At 40.9% G+C, this 22,187-nt stretch overlaps 1 protein-coding gene across 4 annotated transcripts in view; it reads right to left on the bottom strand.

Moving 5' to 3' along the window:
- Nucleotides 1–12,805, bottom strand: part of CAPRIN2 (caprin family member 2) — a 33,112-nt gene extending 20,307 nt beyond the window's left edge. For all 4 annotated transcript variants that reach the window (XM_054282028.1, XM_054282027.1, XM_054282026.1 and 1 more), the window contains exons 1-8: nt 12,783–12,805; nt 11,404–11,666; nt 9,673–9,735; nt 6,606–6,692; nt 4,483–4,721; nt 3,050–3,132; nt 1,095–1,259; nt 544–587 (exon numbers count right to left, since the gene is read on the bottom strand). In XM_054282028.1, the coding sequence (XP_054138003.1) occupies nt 544–587; nt 1,095–1,259; nt 3,050–3,132; nt 4,483–4,721; nt 6,606–6,692; nt 9,673–9,735; nt 11,404–11,652 (930 nt within the window). In that variant the 5' untranslated portion in view covers nt 11,653–11,666; nt 12,783–12,805. The remainder of the gene's footprint in view (nt 1–543; nt 588–1,094; nt 1,260–3,049; nt 3,133–4,482; nt 4,722–6,605; nt 6,693–9,672; nt 9,736–11,403; nt 11,667–12,782) is intronic.
- Between the last annotated feature and the right edge of the window lie 9,382 nt (nt 12,806–22,187).

The following is a 22,187-nucleotide window of genomic DNA, read 5'->3' on the forward strand; positions in this document are numbered from 1 at the left end:
AACCAGGCCTAATGATCTCTATGCTACTGATGGTCAAAGCATAAGTTCAGGAGTCTGAAGAGCTGCTGAAACAGGTCTACACACCCCTGTGCACACAAGCCTGTCCTGGGTTTCCTACCTTCCTGACAAATCAGAGTAAGACCAACATCATTCTCAAACCCACCAATATCAAGCCTACTGCAACAAGCTTAGCTTTTTAGCAGATGTCTCTTTTCTCTATTCCACAGTACACAAAAGATCAATGCTCCCACTCTAAAGGCAGATGCTTGGTTTTAGTCAGGAAAGTGCCAGAGCATTAAAGTACTATACTGCCTCATGTAATCCTGCTCCATTCATCCCAAAATACAACACCAGATGCCATAAATTTGGGGTTAAAAACAAATGCAATCAAGTCTTTAATGCTTCCTACATCAAGCAACACTTAAATTACTGTTCAGACTCCCTTTTTGAGTTTAAAAAAGGACAGCAGAAGAGCATTTATAAATGTGTGTCTGAAAAAAATCACAATACTAAAGGCAAGCAATTAACAGTAGAGTGTCTTACCTCCTGTGGCTGTATTTCAGATTTCATAAGCTCCATAATGGATTCTAGAGAAAGGATGTTAATTTGTTTCAACTGATCAAATGCAGAAGGGCAGATCAAACAGTAGCAACTCTTTAAATCTATTTAAATAGCAGTACTAATTTGCTAAACCAGATATTCTGAAAGCTCAGCTTGCCATTCAACAGGCTATTTCTAGACAAGCTTTTATTTTCTAAGTTTTACAGCTGCAGAAGTTTGGAGTTAAACAAGAAACATTTTATAGCATTCACAATTTTGTTATTCTAATATGTAACTTTCCCTACACACCAGACAGTCCCCACATCTTCAACTTGCTCAGAAGGCAAAGGCATTCTATTACTATGATTTAAAGGATTTTTTTAAAATGTTACTAGCTAAAATAGAGCTGCAAGCCCTGCAGGTTCCATTTCAGCTACTACACTGCAAGTAAGCTACAGCACAGCATTAGATTTAGCACCAAGCTATGCAAATTCAGTGCTCAGTTCAAGCCCATCCCAACACTGACATAAAAATTGAACCCTGTAATATTTCACCTGATTCTTTGGCAGACTCTCCTTTTGACAGCTGTCTTGTTTTGTCAGGTTTTCTATTTACTTCTTCCTCCAACTCTTTCACTGGCACAGCAGTACGAGGAGTCGGGATACTTTCAAAGTAGCCGGAGTCTAGAAGCTTGGACAGCAGGTCCTTCATGTGTTTATCTAAAGAGTAAAAACCCTTAAAGTTAAAACAGCAAAATCTGAAATTAAGGGCATTCAGATTACAGATTAAGACTTGTTACTTCCTCCTTTTATATGAACTGCAGTTACTCCAAGTTCACACATCTTACCAAGCTATAGCAAAATGTTTTAGTAAAGGAAATTATTTATTAGACTGCTTAATTTAATGCAGTTGAAAACATCTTTGCAATACCAGGGCAAGGCTGCAGCTTGTGTTTAATGCCCACAAGGTAAACACAGAGCCACCTGGTCTCCTATATACTTGGAAAGGGCTTTGTTTACCATGTATAAGCTAGCCAGCTTTGATATTAAAGTCATGTGAGACTGCAACAGAGCTAAAGCTAAACAGTCACAATGGAACTACTCTACAAGACACTCTTGCTGATAACAGGATGGTCCTCAGAAAGAAAAGTTAAGAACTGTAGAAACAAGCAGGGGAAATGCAAGAGAGTGATCCCAGAATGAACTTACTCCTCTGAAGCTGGTAAAGATTCAGAGCTGACATGGGTGAACAAAAGCTTAACTGTACTCTGAGAAGCACTGTCCAGTTTGCTCCTCTGTGCAAACAAGAGACAGCAGCTAAGAGTACAGAGTAAGACCTCAGAAGTAACAGTGATTCTAGAAATTGTTTCAGAGGAGCTGGAAACAGGGCAGCCCTGAGAACAGGAACTTTCAGTGAAAGATCACTCCTTCCAATGACAACCACACAAACAAGAATTGTAGCTAGAATTTACTATCGCTATAAAAAACTGCCTTTCAAGGCAATGGATGCTAATAAAACAGCCTAACAGCTTTATCTGAAGTCTAGCTTGCACACAAAGGGATGCAAGACAGACACTAAAGGGATAGAGATACTGATAAACAATCTATTGATGTCAACAGATACACCAGCCTGCGGCAATCCAAGCCTGCAGTTTGTCCACAACTACATGGGAAGATTTAATAGTTGTCAGTTCAGCTACCTGTATGTGGGAGTTAAACAGGTCACACTAATGCTCTGCTCTAACAGTCACTGACACTGTTGTCATAAACACAACAAGCAAGGGCTATTTGCAATAGAAAGGCACTACAACTCAATTAAGGGCAGATTCCTCACAAGCAAGTTGTAAATAGGAACACAATGTGTATGTTGGCTTACAACCAGGGATTTTGGAACTGTGCCACAAATGGAAGATCTGTAGAGTCCTACAGATTTTGGTGTGCTTGAAAAGAAGGACACTTCCATTACATCAAAGAAAACTGCAATTGTGCATGATGAGAAATCCCAGCAAGTTCCATTAACAGCCTGTGTGGTATCCTGCACTGCAGGGAGACAGCAAGTATGAGTCTAGAATTCCTACAAAGAAAGAAGACTCTTCAATGCTGTGGAACCTTTAGCCCAGCTTCGTAATACATCAGGGTACTCAACTAAGCATTTCATGGCTGGGAACTGTTCCAAGCTTAACCCATTTGCACATAACTAAACAAAAAGCTTCCCACTGTTCTGAAAGGTATTCATGCATCAGGTTTTCAATTGCTACCATCAGTATTTCTCAAAAATATGCTAGTACACTGATTGAAAAGTCTTGACTGGAAAAGGAAAGCAGGTGGCATTGATTGATCTGTACTTAACTGAACTAGGAACAGCCATTCATCCTTGGATAATCAACATACACACATCACCTGAAAGTGGTTAATTTGGTAGCCTTCCATGTGTATTCACTGGTTTTAAGATGTTTAATAAGCACACAAATTTTAGATCTTTAAGTTATTTCTCTAGATGAGACACTCACATGTTGTTCCAACCACAGGTTTCTCACTTCCTTCTAGAAGGTCCCAGAAGTAGAGAGATGATTGCTCCATCTGGTCTTCAACACTGAAACAAATGACAGTTTTAGCAGGTAGAACCACAGCCAAGATCAAGTGCTGCACTATCCAAACACCCCTCATTTAACAGCATTCACTAGTGTCCAGCCTTCACTTATTTCCTGCACACACAGAGTGAATGTAAGCCCTGAAATCACTGAAAGCAATTCAGCTGTCTGTCTGCACAGGATTTAACCTAGAAAGCCTAACTTCTTTTGTTGGTCAATATAGAGATCCTAAGCACTGTCCCACAAAACCACATGGCTGAATTTCATTACAAGCCAGGGTTCCCAAACAGGGCAACAACTGCTGTTTAATCAGCTGGTCCCATTTACTGGATGAACTTGTACAGGTGCAACCAACAACAGCTGCCATTCTCACTAACTAACAGCTCCTGGGAAACCTTACTAGAGGTCCAAGATCCACCTTTTCCAGAAGATGGAGTTTTCAGTGCACTGCTATGAAACACAGTATCCCAAAGGAAAGGATTATGCTTCTTGTAGAAGTAATACCATAAGAGTCAACTAGAAACAAAGTTACTTCATTGGGATGTAGCTTTTTATAAGCAGCTGTTCTTTGGAAGCAGTTAGCTGAAGAGCAAAGATTAGGCAAGTCTAGTGTATAACAAGTGACAAGAATTTTGAGGCACTTAAAGAATTAGTCCATAGTCAAACAGGACTTATCCATAAAGTGTCTCAACTTACCACCTAGTAACTACTTATTCCATATTCAAATACAATTCTTGCTGCACTACCCTCCCAGACAGGCTGTCACACTAAGCATGAACCACCACAGCACCAGAGCAGTGCCACATGAGCACTGATACTGATATTACCTCTCTAACACCATGGTAACATGCATGACATTTAGTGCAGAGGTACCAAAAACTTCAGGCAATCTTTTAAAACTACTTTCAATCTAACAGCAAGAGCACCTCAGGAGCACCGTCTTACATTCTTTGGAATAAAGAAGCACACCTGAATCGCCAATGTAAATGGAATACAGAAAGAGTTGTGATTTAACTGCACTTTTTTCATGAGCAGTGAGAGCTCAGAGAAGCAGCACATCCCCAGGCTCCCTGCTAAGGGTGGTATTGGACTGTGTCCCCTCAGTCCCACAGGGAGATGTAAAATGGCAAAGTCTGTCTGTAACCTGCACCTCGGGCTGTAATTACTGCAGCTTCCCTCTAAAGCTCCAAGTGAGGTAAATCTTTACATTCCTAACCTCAGACAAAAGCAAGTGTACTGAAGAGAATTTTCACATTACAAAACATGGTTTTTAAAGACACAGCAGTGTCAAACAAAGGACATTTACCACAACAATTGAAGTACACTAATTAGACAAAACCCCCTGGACTTACCTCAAGTTCTCATTTCTTTCTGGACATGTCAGTTTTGCAAATCTTATGAGGTAGTCTAGTTCTTTAGAAGGCAGGTATATTGCACCATTCACACCACCTTTGAAATCTTTCTGAACATGCTCTTGAGTGAAGTTCTGTAGCACATACTGGACTTGAAGTATCGTACGCAGCTTCTTCTTCTCTGCTTCCAGCTTCAGTAGGCTCTCTCTCCTCTGAGCCTTCTTCTGTGCTTTCAGCAGCTATTTTAAAGCAAATTCCAACAATTAAACACAATTTAGTGTTTAATCCTGTTTAGTAACAAGATTCTAGGACAAAACATTGAGTTCTAGTATTGATTCTATTACAATGAGGAAACCAACCATTCATTTTGGTTTAGATAAACTCCTAATTATTCAGATACCCAGAATCTTTTCAGCTCCTCCTGACGAAGAGCTCTCCATTTATCTACTAATTGTCTACACATCTAACTTTCAGTCAAACTGGGTACTGGTAGCTTCACCTGTGATATGCCTTTGTGATATCTAGACCCTGATTATGCCTGCTAGTTGTTTCATTGTAACAGATTTTAAAGAAATTGATGGAATTGATACCAATGCATCAATCCAGACCTAGCTGTCCTTTAACATTTACCACAGAGCTAGAGAGGCAGAAGTTGTCTCAAGTTTCTCCTGGTAAGACAACTGCTCTTCACTTTTGATTACCCCAGCTTAAAGGATACAGCAGAATACTACAATCATTTCTGTTGGCAGAAGGCTAAAGCACTCATTAAATAAGGAACAACATGAAATTACAGAACACATACAGAATGTGCATTCAAGTCTCTCACCATGCACTAACAAAACTACCCAGCAGAAGCTATCCAAGTAACTGCAGAATTTAAAATGCCTCAATATGTGTCACAATCTATGAAAATTTTGTTCCCTACAACACACTGCAAAGGATGCAAGGATGCCAGAATGGCCCCTAGTGTTCCAGTAATGGCTATTGACTGCAGAATCCATAGCAGCAGAAGCAGAGCCAAGTTAAAAACAAAGTGGGTTAGTGTTTAAATACAGCATAAGTTCAAGAACAAACATGAACTGGTAGAATGCTGGATTATTTAAAACACCTGCACAAAGATACTGGGTCACAAGGCACCAGTCCTTCAGCATTCTGTAGAAATAATGCCAGAGCAGTGACTAATCATGTTTAGCTTCCCTACCACTACCTTGGATCAAATCTTCTATAAGTGTAGAATTTGTTTGAGCCAAGAGACCAGTTTCTCCAAAGATAAAACACTTGCTTGCATAAAAATAATGTATGGAATGGCTTAAATCCTGAACAAAGACCTAAATAAAGCACTAAATCAGTGTCCTGCCACTATTAGAGACAGCTATGGCAGATTGAGGAGCAAACTCCACAAGCTTCAGTTAAATGTTACTGAGGGATGCAATTCTCATTGAAGTCAAAGTGATTTAAAACCAACACTTTCCCTCACCAGAAGCAGTAAAAAAATTCCTTTTGGAAGGGATCTTGGGACATTGTCTAGCCCAGCCTCCAGAAAGGGAGGGAATCAAGATCAGATTGCTTGGAGCTTTGTGCAGGCAAGTATTGAAGAAATCCAAGGACAGATTTTACTACTTCCCTAAGCAGCTTGCTTCTAATGTTGAATCACCCTCTGAGTGATTTCCTCCTAGAGTAGTTCCATCTATTTCAAGTAATGATCATTGCTTCTCCTACCACATCTCTCAGCAAAAATCCCAGCTCCACCCTTTCAGTATTTGCTGTCTGAAGGATAATTGTGCATCTCCTGGCAAGCCTTCACTTCACCAGGCCCAACAAGCCCAGATGTTCCAGGCTCTCCTCACAGGTCTCATTTTCCAGGGCCCACCACTGCAGTCACTGAAGCTTCTTTAGCCTTTGCCTACCAAGTGATCAGAAACAGACAGCTGGTTCACAAGCACCAAATAATCAGTTCTCCCTAATCAACTGCTCCTCATATGCCTAAGCTTCACTGCTGCAGAGAAACCAGACAGGAACTTCCTAGCAAGGGGTGCACTGGAATAGAAGTGTAGCCATCAAAGTAGTAGCACAAAGTTCTGAAGTTACCTCCTGTCAATATAGAGGAGAATAGTTATACTTACATCTTGGCTAAGCCCTGAAAAAGTCTTGTGAAGCTCCTTGGCAAATTCCAGGTTGTGCACTACTTCATCATATTTCTCTACTGCCTCCTACAAAGGAATAGATAAAAAAAATGTATTTTTCATGCCTAAACTACTGATTGCAACTCTATTGCCTTGTACTTAAATTCTCATTGTGAAGAATTTAGTGTGTTCTTCTCTGAAACTGTAGCTTTTTAAAGATTCTGTGTCTGTGGCTGGTACTTTAATTGCAAATATCATTCACCTGTAACTGCCTGAGAGGCAGCTCAAAGCCAGCTCATACCACCAGACAGATACCCTAGAAGCTTGCTTGGCAATCAGAGGTAAACAGATATTTAAAATCAGACTGCTCTAAAAACCTGGAAGGAATACAGGAGAAATTCAGCACAGATCTTCTACCCTCATGCTTAACTGAACACCTTTAAAGAAAATTTATTCAAACTTTAGAAATATTTACACAAGTCACACTTCCAGAAATAAGTCTTTGCAATTTAGTTTCCACAAAAGAAGCCATGTTCCTGTCTTCACTAATGATTTTAACCAATATTTCACTGGCTAGTGTTCAAAAATAATTGCAGTGGATTATTAATTGCATTTTGATATACCCCATTTTTAATGTGTTAGTAATTTCTTCAAGTTCCCTTGACAGCTCTGAAGATAGCAAAATGCTGTAGTCCAGACATGCTGCCCATATCTTCACACCACAAGGCATGAGTAACAAGTTTAATTCCAGCTGTTCACATGTGCTTTACACCCAATCTGGTTTATGCTGCTGACATGATATCACAGGTTTTTCTAGGACAGGCCCATCAGTCTAACATAAAGCTCATTCACAGCAGCGTTAGTGTTTCATCATGCAGTGACAAAAGCTTAATCTACTGTCCCAATAAGATTTGTTCAGTTGGATTGCTCAGTTCCTTTTATTCCCTTGTTTGTGACATACTAGACACTACCTGCACTAAATGCTACTCAAAACAAAGTGCAAGCTCTCACCTGGTGGTTTAGGTTTGTCTTCACACAATTTACCAAGCAGCTTTAAAGCACTATTTAGCAATTCACTTAGCACTTGAGAGAATGACTTCTAAGAACCCAATGCCCACACATTTAAGGAAGACTCACAATTAACACCAACAATTTAGTAGTCAGGTTACAGTAATTGTGCTTTTAGCAACACAAATTGCAGAGTAAAGCTCTGCACCTGAAAACATCAGGAACAGCCACCACTGCTCTCATGGCAGGCTGTACCTCAGCCCACAGGAAAGCAATAGCTTTCTTCTGTCACACCTGTTATTAACATTCATTACCAGCACCTTGGAAGAACAGCACTGAGGAAAATCTGCTCAGCTTGCAAAAAGCACAATAAGGTGCTGGAAGCTCCTCATTCTTGAAACAAATGTTTCCTAATGTAAGGCTAGCACACACATTAGGTCTGGCAGGCAAGCACAGTTAGTAATTACAGCTTAATCCAAATTGCTTGCAAAACAAGTTCATCACCAGACATGCACTTCTTCCTCTGTGTGAGAAAATTAAAGTTATAGATGACAGCAAGTTATATTAGAACACCACTGTATTATAAGGCAGTTGGTTTCTTTAGGTGTTAAGATCTAAGCTCTACTCCAGCTTCAATTTGTACATACACCACAAATTTGCACCTGAAAGTTACAAATGCAGTATTTCTATATCTTAACCACTGAAGCAGGGGACTTTACAAGATGATTAATTAAATATTGAACGCATATGTGCTTCTACAAGGGTAACCTCCACTATGAAGACTGAATCTAGTTCTTCATTTTAGTAGCCTAAGAAACTCCAGCAACTGGGATGAAGACACTAAAGCTTGAAAAGTGAAGCCCAGCTAGGAATACTAAAAACCAGTAACCAAGTTAATGCCATTTTCCAAACACTGTCACCTAAAAGCTTTTCACAGTGCAGGGCATATACCAAAGCAGTCAATACATCCAGGACTATTCCAACTTACAGAACATTGTTCAACAGCCTCACTGCTCATGGCAGCAAACAGATTGTGAAGAACACCCATGATCTAAACACAAAAGTTTCTTGCCCACCTGATTGAAGATTGAGTTGAGAGGAATTGAAAGGTCATCAGCCTACTCCAAACTACCAGATTTAATTAATTTACTTTTGCACTTGATATGGCAAGACACCGCATCAGATTTTGTGGCTAAGTACTAAGTGACAATTTACTCCAACAGGTTTGCTCTGCTTCTAAGAAGGTACCATCTTACCCCTCTTATCCCACTTATGTCTAACTCTTCTACAAATGATTCACCATAAGAAAATAGAATTTGTGTTCTCAGACTGCTGCACTGTGATCAAGTTAGCAATCAGTGACATTTTTCCAGCTGGTTCATTAGCAGGATCAGCACTACCACTGAAGTGTCAGTACTCCTCATCAGATAATTACTCTTTAGCATGTGTCCACTACATTGTAAAAATGTGACTCCTAGATCAGTAGAGCAATAAGCTCTTTGGATTATGTGACACTACTCAGCTCAGCTAAAGTTTTCAAGTTACAGAAACTAGGTTTCAGATCTAAAATCCATTCCAGACCAAGACAAAAGAGAGCCAGCACTGTCAGTTATATTAACAGCTACTTGTAACCAACAGCACTGTGCAGACAACAGGCAATTTCAAGTAATAGCTGCTAATGAAGAAATCAGGAGGATTAATTAGCCACCTCAGAATTCTTGAGGCTTGGGTTCTAACACTGCACTGCCATATAGCTCAGCTGTACACAGTGACCTCATTAAGAAACAGAGGTGCAGGAGCACTGAAGTTGAAAGTCTACAGAGCAGAGACAAACAGGGATCTTCTGTTCCTTCAGGGAACACCATGAAGGGTAAAACAGGCAATGGAGCTTATGGGCTCAACATTCAGCCTGATAACCAATAATTTGCTAATTTGGTTTTGTGAAAAATGCCTTTAGCTGCTGCTTCTATAAAAACACTCATCTCCTTCAGCAACCCATCCTTCCTGCCAGATCAGAAGGTTTTGAGGCCTTCCACTCCTGCATAAAAAGCAAGCTTACCAACTGGTCTTGATTGAGGGCTTCCCCCTTCTTCAGACGATCTTTGTAGTCTTCTAGTTTGAGCTGCAGAAAATTCAAAGTAAACATTACACAGTAATCAATAAAAAAAGCAGGCAAGGGGTATGAGTGAAATGCTGTAACATGGAACAGAAAACCTCCTACTTCCTCTTGTTTCTGAAGAAAGGAACACAGAGTTTTACTATGCCTTTGATTTGGCAATTTCAGTCTGCAGGACTGTCTACTTCCTTTCCCTATCACTGATCTTACAGTTTTTACTTGCTACTTTTGTTTCATTTAGCAACTATTAATGCATTGATCCAAGATCTTTAAATGGCTTCAAATACATCCATTGTCCTTGTTTAAGGTAGGCTTGTTTAGCTTTCCCAAGTCAATGCTGGAATTTAGTTATATCATCCTTGAATAATCCTTGTTATGTCTTTCAAAAATTTGGCTTTAGTTACACCAGAAATTTATAGCCCTGTTCCCTAAGAAAGTGAACAAGTGTATTTCCAATATACCACAGCATTCTTTAAATGCTGATGTAAATAATACAAAACAAAACTATTTGGTATTGCAAAACTTTTTTAGGGAAAAGAAAGGTGACTTCACTGCCATGAAGTCAAATACTATTCCATGTGTGTATCTAGAGCTTCACTGACACAGTACCTATAGGAGTGTAAGACTAGGAATACTTTCTACTCCTTTGAGTAAGTCACAGTTTTATTTGCTGATAAGGCCATATTGTCATTCATGTGAAAATCAAAGGTACCAGAGAAATTCACAAGAAGAAGCTTCCTTGGACAGAATTAGAATACAACCCATAGTTGTTTAATCATAAAAAGGAAACATGCTTGTCTGATGTTATTCAGAACCACAGCATGATGCATGACATGAGACAGCAGTAATAGTGCATCTCCTGCAGGAGGACCAAGTGCCCTGAGCACATGGCCAGATGTCTGATCTATTCTCTCTCCTTGCCCTAAGACATAACTAAAAGCTTTTCAGGCATTTAGAGCAGCACAACATATTCACACAACTGCTTTACTTGCAATCCTGATCCAGCACTGAAAGCAACAGCACTTTTACATCTTTTATCCTACAGAAAACAACATTCTCTCAACTCAAAACCAAGCACAGTCACCTGCCAATCAGCTGAAAAACCTTAGAATGCAGAAGTCTGATTAGCCCCAGCTACAATGTTTTAGGTGTATAATTATCTCAGTTGTTATTGTTACTAATACTGTTCTGTTCCCCCAGCATCAGGAAAGCAGAGCTTAAAATGAGTGATCAAGTTGTGGAGGATTTCTGTACAAAAGTTTTCCAGTCAGTAACATTAGCCTGTATTTAAAATATAAGTCAAATATTTATGCAAAATAAAGGGCAATACATATTTAATATAATCTGACATTTCCACTGAGGAAATGTCAGATTATAGTAAATATGTATTCCAAAGAGGAAACACTTGCTCTAACTTCTGACTTTACAAACAATTTACATCTAAATTAATATCAGATGCATATAATTGATGAAAGATCTGTGCAAGACTATAATCACGTTTAAATCAGATGCAAGTTTGTTCTGAACTGATTTGGTCAAGAGAAGCATCTTCAGTTTTGATCAACATACATTAACACACATAACCTTATTCCCGCAGTAAAAAATAATAGAAATAGTACGAAATATTACTTTAAAGGCAATGAGCTTTACTATCGGGCAAGGAAACCGAGTTACCTTCTTTTTCTCGATGTTCCTGATCTTGTGTTTGAGGCAGATGAGCCCGTTGTCGATGTAGATCTCGTAGGCCTGCGAGGGAGAGGCCGCCGTGCTCAGCGCGGACTGCAGGGGGCTGGCGGGAGCCGGGCTCTCCCCAGCCGGGGTCACCTGCTGCTTGGCCGCCTTCATCCTCTTCTCCTCCCCTTCCTCCGACCGGCCTGAAGGTGATGATGGACGATGGAAAGGGGCTTGGGAAAGCCGCACCATTGAAATGGATGGAGCTGCAAGGAAACTCTTTGATTGAGCTCGCTCACACCCTGCTCCCCCCCTTACGTCTTCTCTTGTCACAGAACGTTTAGCCACAAAACTGAGCCTCGGGAAGGACTGACCACAATTTTTCCACGCTTCTCCCTCCCTTTCAAAATATCTGTAGCATGAATTTCAAAGCAAAGCAAACTTCGTATTGTTCGCAGCCTCCCCACCCATCCAGACACCAAAAATCCTTTACATAGGCAGAATTAGACAGCACAGGGGATGATTCCAGAAACTCAATATAGTGACCGTATAAAACTAGGCAGGTTTCCTGCACACATCACCCACAGGGGAAAAACTGCAAGCAAGCAATTGCAAATCACACCGCCCGCCCGGCATCCGGGCTGCAGCCTGAATGAAGATTTAGAAGGGCCATGCCTGGAGCTATAGCCCCTCTTCTTCTCAATCCCCTTAAATCGGTTTTACCCTTTCATGACCTCTGCAGCAATCCAAGCGAGAACTTACAGTCAATTCAATTAAAAAAAAAAATCCACACAGACAAATAGGAAAAAAAAAAAAGAAAAAACGTTTGATAAAGCAAACGAAGCCAGCTTAGTTACAACACCATCATTCTTCGTGAGAAACTGGTCCCTGCCGACACCCATCCAAAAAACGTGCCTGTGCCACGGCAAAACACCGGCTTCCATCGGAGGGGCCGTAACCTTGAGCAGAGTTTCTGCAAGACACGCTCGGCCACCCTCATCTTCAACTACTTACGGACACCTGCTCCTGGAAAGCAATGACACCACAATTCTGCCTGCCCGCCGCCGGGGAGGCCGCACCACATCACCCCAGCGGGCAGCCAGGGCAAAGCCTGCCTTTCCCCGGGACAGCCTCCGCCGCCGGGGGAGCCGGGGCGAGCCCTCCATCGCGTCCTTGCCAGGGATGGCCAGGGAGCTCCTCCCGGGGGGAGAAGGACACGGCCGCCACGGCTCCCCGAGCGGGGCGGTGGCGGAGGAGCGGGGAAGGGAGGAACAGCGGCTCCTTCCTGCCGGGGATTCGCCTCCTCCGCCTCCCGCCGCGCTGCGGGGCCCGCCGGCCCCACACCGCACGGCCAGCTCACTCTCTCCCGCCTCCCCGCTCACCTCGGTGCCCGCACACGCTCAGGCCCGCCCCGCCGCCCGCCCCTCGCCTCATATAGCGGCGGGGCGGGGCGGCTCGGCGCCGGTCACCGCCCGCTCCCAATGGCCGGCGCCGCCTCACCTGCCCGCCCGCCCCGCGCCGCGCCTGCAGGGCGGGCCCGCGGGGCGGCTCCCCTGAAGGTCGGGGCGTCCGCCCGGCAGCTGCGTGGCGTGTCTTGTGCATCCCAGGAGCGACAGAGCAATCTCTCGGGTGGGGTCTGCTGCTCCTGCAGGGACCTGAGTGACGAGCGTCCGGCGAGAGTGGCCTTGTGGGGACGGGAGGTCAGGTGTGACACTCCGCCATGTGCCGTCCGTGAGGGCGAGGTTTGGCACGGGGCCCTGGCAAAGCCACGGTGCGCTGTCGCATGGCGTGGATCGCAGCAGCCTGGCACCACGGTGAGCCCGGGGCAGGCGGGCAGTGCTCCCCGAACAGCTCCACACAAGGGCTCCATCCTCCCAGGGCAAAGGCATCCACTCGGCCCTTTCAGAGCCCACTGTTCAGTCGCACCCTGTGACAGTAAAAGTGTTGGGCTGTGCTTGTAAACCAGCTCTGAAGGGCTCCTCTGGGGCCTGTAAAAACTCCTGGAGGAGATCTGCAGGACTGTGGTCACCTTACATAGCAAAAAAAAAGTGAATGTCCTCTAATCATCACAGAATTTATTAGATTGGAGTCCAGCCTATGATTGAGCTGTACACTAGACTGAGACACTGAGTGCCACACCCAGCCCTTCCTTAACACCTTGAGGGACATTGACTCCAACGCCTCCCTGGGCAGCCCATTCCAATGTCTAATCACCCCTTCTGTGAAGAAATTCTTCCTAATGTCCAACCTTCCCTGGCACAGTTTAGGATTATCCTCTCATCCTATCCCTTGTTACTGGGGACAAGAACCCAATTCCCCACCTGGCTACAACCTCCTTTCAGGTCCCCCCTCTTTCTCTTTTTCTCCAGGCTGAACGCCCCCATCTCTCTCAGCCACTCATTGTAGGACAACCCAATGCCACCCAACCATGTAAACTCTGGATAACTATTAAAACCATTTGAAGCTAATTGAATATAAATTAATCACAAAGAAACTTCTGTTAAGCCCTAACAATCAATGCTATGGAAGTCTGGAAGACAAGGGAAAACAGACCTTCCAAAGATCAGAAGACTAAGCTGGAAATCTGTCTTCTGTGTTTCTGTTTTTGTGGCCACTACCACAAAGAATAAATAAACTATATGGCAAGTTCATAGCAATCCTGAAATTTGTGAAAGTAATGAAAATAGAGACATTTTGAAAGAGAAAAAAGTGAGTTAGTGAGGAAGGATTGCAAAGATGGGTTTTACAGAACACAAGATGTATTATGTAGTATAATGGATGGATGAGACAACAGGGGAGGAAAGGTTATACATTAGAAAGATTGCTTTTTAAAATAAAACAAGCAAATGATACATGATTCAAACAATAAGGAGAATTCGCAGAGTATCACAGAGCCAGATTCAGCTGTATGCAACCACCTGTAGCATCCACAATCTTGCCACTTCTCAATATGTCAAATTCTTTAACCACATGTCCCAAAAGTTTACATTTTTTTAAAGCCCTGGCTCCTAGAATGAGGTTGCTTTGTGAGGCAGTTTTCATGACTGAAAAGAAATGCTAATGAGAAAGACACAGCTTGTGTCTAGGATCAGCAGTGTGCTCTGAGAGTCCTTCCAGTAGATTTCTGTGGGGTTTTTGCAAAGCTGACATGGATGGGCTAGATCCTTGAAAAGTAATTATAAAATGAATGATCAGTTAATGCATTTGTTAATAATGAGTCATAATTAACATTCATACACCTGGGACTGTTCTGTAAGTCATAGTTAACTACTGACAAACTGCTTCATAGTGCACTTCTACAATTATTTGTATAAAAGAGGAAAAATCAAAAGGAAAATTTGTACAAGCCAAGTCCATATTTAAAATCAAAGAATATTTTAATTTTATTTTTTAAAAAATTACAGTAGCTAATTGAGACTAATTCTATATACATTTATAATATATCTCTGGTCTCTAGAGCGCTGTAAAGAGTTTACTAATGTGGTGAGGTCAAGCCCAGTGAAGTTAGGAAGTGCCAGGATTAAGCACAGCCTAAATTAATTAAATTCCATCTTGCAGATCCATTGTGAGATCATCTCTAAGATGGTCATAGGTTATGATAGTCAAGCCATGCATCAGTCATAGCCATGGGGATCTGTGCCTTTTTCTCTAGGATCATAAGGAGAATACACTCTAATGGCTGAAGACAATTGTTCTGTTCTTTTTGTCATGTTTGACTGATTCTGCTTATCCCCTCCCACTGGGACTGCCCTAATTTTTCCCAGTCTCAGAAGTTTATCCCACTCTCATTTTTCTCAGATTCCAATTTCCACTCCTGAACCCCAGGCTCAGTCTTTCTTCCCAGGTCTGCATGCTGTCCAAGTCACAGGCTCCTTTGAGGAGGATCTCCTTTGCGCACAATTCCAACCCTTTGCCCAACCACTTCCAGTTTTCCCACCCAACTCTTTATCCAGCCCACTGAACCCCTCCCTAATGCCAGTGGCACTCAGTGCCAGCTGTGTCCCTCCAGCTGCAGTGGGCCAGCCCACAGCCAGCTGTGGTGAACATTCACTCCCTGCCATCCCTTCTGTCACTGCATTGTGAAATTCCAGCAAGTCAATGATTAGAATAAGATCAGTTCCTTGTTAACTTCAGGAGAGAAAGAGACAGTGAAGATGTTGCTAAGATTATCCACCAATGGACTAGAGAAAACTGCTTCAGTCATGGAACATATTTCAGACAGGCAAGCTGGGGAATTCTGGATCCAACATGAGATGAATACATTAGGTCTCACAAAGAGGATTGTTAGTCAGAATTACACCCAATTTATTGGAAGGCCCTGGAGAGGAAATATGTTACTACAAGGCCATTTGATGCTACAAGGAGTTTTTTCCACACATAAACCCTGTGGCTCCCTGTCTGCTGTTCAGAACTCAGAGCCAAGAGGTCTGGAGAGAGTTTGTTCCACTCAGTGTCCACCATTGCCTTATCCAAGTTAGAAACCACTGTGATTTCTAACTTTGGAAATGCTTCTTAAACATACACTTCTCCCTTTACACTCCAGCTCCTTGTCTTCTGTGTTTTGTCACAGGATCCTGATTGCAGTTTACTTATACAGAAACTTTTCTTCCTTTTCTGCCTCCATGTTCAATCCTGCCCAGCAAACTGGTTCATGTTCCTGCTCTTTGCATGCAACCAGTGCCAGGCATTTCCATTCCATTTCCTTTCCAATTCCCAGATGGTTTCAGTTGCCTGGCTCACTTCTCACATCACCAGAATTCTAAATTCTATTGATTCCTTTCCATTCCTCTCATTTTGCTTTTCTTTTTTTTTTTTTTTTTCCAATCACTTTCTGTGTTTTCATCAGAAAAATTCTCCCAAAACTTTCAAGGGAAAGAAGAAAAGGAGCAACAAAATTAAACAGAAACAGTTCCTGTGCCTGGAAGCAGCCATTACAAGCTTTGCCAATTTCACCTACCTAGCTCCAGGCCAAACAGCATGTGTTTAATTAAGGTCCATGTCAACACCTGTAAGATCTGCAAGGGAATGGAGTTATGTTGCCTGGCAGAAGCTGAAATTCCTGTTTCCAGGCTGTGGTTTCTGGAATTTCAGTGAAAGTGTAGAAAGGATCCTGTGAAGTGCTTGTTTTTTCAGTCCCATCGGGAATCACCAAATGATTGGTGTTGGATGGGACATCTAAAGTTCACTTAATCCAAACCCTAGTTCATCTCAACTCAATTTGAAGCACTCACTCAGAATGGAAGTGTTCATTTGGAGCTGAAAAATCTTACAGCAAAAGCAAATTTTAAAAGTTCTGGGCAAGCTTACTAAAAAGGGGGCGCAGCTAAGCAGAAAGATTATTTGATCTGAGCAGTGGAAGCAGCAGCACCTGCCTCTGTTAATGTCTCTGTCCTTGCTTAGGAGTCAATCAAACCTCAGTTGCAAAAGGGGAAATGTTGCAGAGCAGGCATTCATATGGAATTTCTTTATTGTCTGTCCATGAGGGAAAAGTTTTTTTAAAAAATCACTAATTTGCAGCTGTGAGATTAAAGAGTCATGTGCCTGTAACAAAACAGGGACCAGTCCATGAAAGTGGATTTATTTGAGTAAGAAACATTTCTTTTTGATACATTGATACATGAACACATGTAGAGTGTTATTTTCTCCACAACATCTCTCCTATCCTCTTTTTCTGTGCCTGGCATGGATGTGACCTTAGAACAAAGCTGGGCTGTGCATTAAAACAGTTAAGGATTCCCTAGGTTTTGCAGGATTTAGAAGATTTACAGTGAATGAGCAAAATAACTGCAGGAAAATATATTTTTATGGATAATGCAAGTGAACATTGACTTTTAAACTAAATCAAGCTATGTCTGCTACAAACTTCCGAGGAATTTTACATGGATGTGTTCCTCATTTTCTAGATGAATTAGGATCTGGTTGGACATACAGAGCATTCACAGCTGCAACTAGCATAAACAAAGGGGATGCTTTGAGCATAATATGGTCCTTTGAATACAAATATCCTGGAGACTGAGGAGTTATGTCTTGAATTATGTACTTAAAGTTAGTAGCATCTGTGACTTTTGCCTGTAGAAAAGGGGGATAATCCCACCTCCAGAATTCACAGGAATGCTGATTAAAAACTACCCAGGTTAATTGTCCATCTGAAACCAAAAGTGTCTCCAAAACAGATCTTTATTATTTCATTTTGTTGGTCTGTGGGAAAATGCTTTCTTTCTCCTAAAAGGAAAGGAGAGTTCTGTGATGAAAAGAGTTTATTGAAAAGAGGAGCTATAGAACTGCACATACTCATAGTTCTGCACAGGGATTAAAAACATGTTACTGAAATACTGGGTGTGCTACCTTCATCTGCTCCTCTGTCAGAACCTCCGTATTCCAGGAATTCTTTGCTTCCCAAGAAGTGCCTATGAATTGCTTGGTGTCCTTGTCCTTCCATCACAGCCCTAAGAGCCCTTGGATGCTGCAGTTCTCCATTAAAATCCTACTCTTACCTTGTATTTTCCTGCTGCAGCAATATGGTTTTTTGCTAGGGTTTTCGCTTCCATGAAAGTAGTTTTCCAACTGTTTTTAAAAATCTTTCTCAGTTCCTTCCTTTTCAGATTTCTGAGTTCTTATGTGATCACATTTTCTTCTCCCAGAATTTGGTTTGCATGTCCACTGACTCAGCTGCAGAATCCGTAATGGCTCATGGCTCTGGTCTCTGTGTGGCACCTCACAAACATGAATCTCATACTTCCTGTACACTTACAACCAGAAATATTTAAGTTAAATAGGTTTTAAAAATATAACAGCCTGACTTGCTTGAGGTTTTGATCCAGTTAATCATCCTAAGTATGGTTTAGATAGTAATGAGTTTCATGTCTTTTACTTCACAACCAATAATCTGGCTCCTCCAGAGAAGCTAATGGATTTTTATTATTCCCAGGGAAATGATAAAGACAGATTTATTTCCTTCTTATTGCCACCTAAACACCTTTGATCTCAGGCTTTTCAGGTGGACCAGTGAAAAATGTTTTCACCTGTGTTTCCCTTTGAATCCTACTGTGTCACTGATGCATTCTGGAACTCAATTAAACTTAATTTAAAAGTGATTTCAGACCATTGCAGATTATCTCTGCAATTTGGTAGCTTTCTCTGCATCATTACCCAGTAAGTCGAGAGGAAAGGAAAAAATAGGCCCCACATTCTGATTTTTTTTCTCTCATTAGGAAGAAAGGATGAGTGGTAGACAATTGACATTCCTGAAATCTCTCTGTGACTTGAATTCAGGACTCAATTTCTGTGCCTCCATTTTTTCCCGCTTCAAGTTCTGAGCAATTTAATATGCAAAATATTGTGCATCTGTATGTTGTAATTGAATAAAAAGAGGGGCAAAATTTTGCAACTTCACAAAGTGTTATTGTGAGATTCAGTCAGGAGGGAAAAAACCATTCAAAACTATTAGTGAACAAAGCAGGAAGACTGGAGAAATTTTTATTATCAGTTAACTTATTTCATTCATCTGTGTTCCTGTAAATACTTTAATTTTACATGAAATAACATGGTATTTATATAGGAAAAATGTTGACAAAAGTTTAACATACATGGTAAATAGAAATCATAGGAGAAAATCACAAAGCAGAGATCCAAAACTTCTCTCTGGTACTTTTATAAAACAGAGAAGGGTTTTTGAATATGTGCATGCATATGTGTAATTTTATTTTGGTCATTTTGTCACAATATAAAACAATACTGAACACATGAATGCAAATAAACCAAATCAAGATTTATAGAATAGGCCCTGTCTTTCTTGAAGGCTTCCAATGATTCCCTGCAGAATTCAAAGTACAAAAACCAATTTTGATAATAGTCCTTCATTTTTTTTCTTTTTAATAAAATCCAAGCTCTTCATTCATCTATATTCTAAAAAGATCCTATCCTGCAACCATTATTTTCTTAGACTCAGCAGCAAACAAATTGCTCCTAAATCTATCAGTATATTTATAAAAAAGCCATCGATTTTTATGAGAAATAAGAATATCATTGACAATTTTTAACAAGGCTGAAACCATCCCAACAATTTCATAAAGCTCTCAGAGAGCAGCATTGTCTAGGGATTCTGACAAGTTGGGTCTTAATATTTTTATACTATTAAAATTAATTCAATATTTGCCATTGAATTAAACCCCTGCCTCATCTAACTCCCATTTTCATTTACCGTTACAAAGAAAACTCCCTCTTAAAATGCCTGCATAGAAACTAATGTGGTTTTCTCTTACCTTATTAAGTTTTGCCACAAGAAGGAAACATTCACTTGAAGCAACTTGATTAATTAAAATCTAAGGATGCTTCATAGTTTTTGATTAAGCACTTGGCATTTTTTATGTTTGCTGTGTTGATGTAAGTGCAGCCGTTCACATGAGTGTCAGAACATGGCACCACAGGGAGTATAAACTGCAGCTGAACCTGCAAATTATCTTTTTTTATTCAGGACCCTTATTAGCCATCTGCATAGCCCATGTTTAACCCTGAGCAATTGACTAATCCCACCGACTTAATTAAAGCAATATGCAAGTTTCATTTTTATTAAAGATTAATATTGAAAACCATGCAGATTTTTGCCTTTGCTGTTGTTCCTGCTCACAACAGTTGTGATTTTAATGGGATAGTTCATCTTAAAGAGAAGTAGCAAGTGCTTCCTTTAGATAAAAAATCTAGACAGCTTTCCAGGACAGTATTAGGGTGCCAATAAAAAAGTTACATGAAAGAACTTTACTTTGAGTGTTTATGAATAATTATTTATTCTTGATATTATTCCTTCATCTAATTCAGATACATATGTATTATTATGCTTTAAAGGTTATGAATGCTGGTCAATTCAGAGACCCTGTTAAAAAATAATTAAAAATAATAAAACCTTAGTGTTTCTGCAGCACTTAGAGCATGCAAACATGTAGTTAAAAAAAAGCAATGAATAATGTTGTCAAAAGCATACTGCTCTCATACCTTCTAGAGCCAATGGAATACCAGGAACATTTTCTGGTAAAAAAAACACACCAGAACCATCTCTGAAGCCTGACAGGATATAGGAGAATAATTAAATTTTCCTGCTTTTCAATGGGCTGCACACTAGATAAAAACCCTGTGAAATAATGAGAGCCTTCAGCCTCCAGACAAGGTAACAGCAGCAGAGTGTTTTCAGATCCTCAGAGGAGCAGCACCATCACTGCTGATAACAAAACAAAGAGCCAGAAGTGAGCTTGGGAAAACTATAAAAACCACATCAAAGCACAAATCTTACAGTAAGGCTGAAAGGCAGCATGGACACATCTTCATGTTTCAGTGATAAATAAATATGTATTCATTTCACAGAATAAAACACCCTGGATTGACTCAAGAGTCAACAGCATGATGATACACAGGATTGTTAATATAAACTGGAAGAAAAAATTCCCCTGTGTGACTGGTGAGTGGATCAGAGCTTGGATGCAGAACCAGGAGCCATTCCATCTTAACTTCCTAAAAGACCCCTGAGGTATGTAGGACCCCAGGTAGCCTTAGACCCAACAGACAACACCACAGCTAAAATCTCCACTTCCAGAAATGCCGAACCACCTAGAGTTCCCTCTGAAATCAGAAAGCACCAGAAGGGTGCAGCCACTCTGAGAACCAAACCAAAAGCCCCAAGGTCTGTAAGTATTTGTTCACAGGTTTATGCTGAAGTACATAAGTAATCCTGCAAGACATCACCCAGCCTACATTGCAGGCATTGGGAATTGTGCTGGGGCTTCTCACCAGTCAGTATTTTGCCCCTCACTCCCTCTGTACCTTAGGTATTCAGTGGAGACCTAAATTTGAATTCTGTGCTCACAAAAAAGCCCCAAACCAAAGCAAATAAACAAACAAACAAAAAAAAAACAAAAAAAAACCCCACAAAACCAAACAAAAAACAACAAACAAAACCCCCTCATTCTGAATATTTGGATGTATTTTATGAGAAAGATTTTAAATTAAAAATGTCCACATTCCCCCTTACTTTGCCATGATGCCTACACCTGATGCTGCTGTTAGTTTCACAGTTCCAAAGGTTTACCAGTTTCAGGTTTGCATGTTGAAAGTTTGCTCCTGTTCAAAGTTTCTTTTGCTGTGCAGTTCAAGTTACTTGTACCCTTACAAAAAAGTCCCCCAAGCAGTGCCTGACTGCAGGTAGGTGGATGTTTCTGCTCTCTGCAAGGAAACATACAGTAAAAACTCAGAGGATCTTGAAAATTCCCTGGAAACTGCATTACTCATCCTGATTTTACAAAGATACAGGTGTGATGGCCATACAAAGTGCCAATATAATTTAGAACTGTTATTTTGGCAGTTAATTTGTTAACTGTTAATTTGTTATATTAAGTTACATTAACAGTTAACTGTTAACTGGTAATTTGTTATTATTATTTGTCTTCATTCAGTGGATCACAGGCTGAGTCTCAGACTCTCTTACTGAAGAGCTGTGGGTTTTTTTAAATGACACAGGAGATCCACGGAGCTGGAACATCCCCAGAAATAAAATGGCTCTGCACAAGTCAGTACAACACTGCTCAGCTGCTCTTCTGCACTTGGCTTTACATGGTGGGATCTAGCAGAGAAAACTCAATATACCAAACCCCAAAAATTATGAATGACCTTAGGGTGGAACTTAAATCAGTTGCCTAAATTTCCAATGCAACTTAAAGAAAATATTTTTGTGAAACTTCTGTCCCTCCAGCCTCACAGCAAATGACCCTTCTCACAGCCAAACATTTTTGTGATTATTTACA

Source organism: Melozone crissalis, unplaced genomic scaffold (genome assembly GCF_028551555.1).
Source record: "Melozone crissalis strain CALT ecotype California unplaced genomic scaffold, PUWL_Pcris_2 ptg000033l_1, whole genome shotgun sequence".
NCBI classification, from domain to species: domain Eukaryota; kingdom Metazoa; phylum Chordata; class Aves; order Passeriformes; family Passerellidae; genus Melozone; species Melozone crissalis.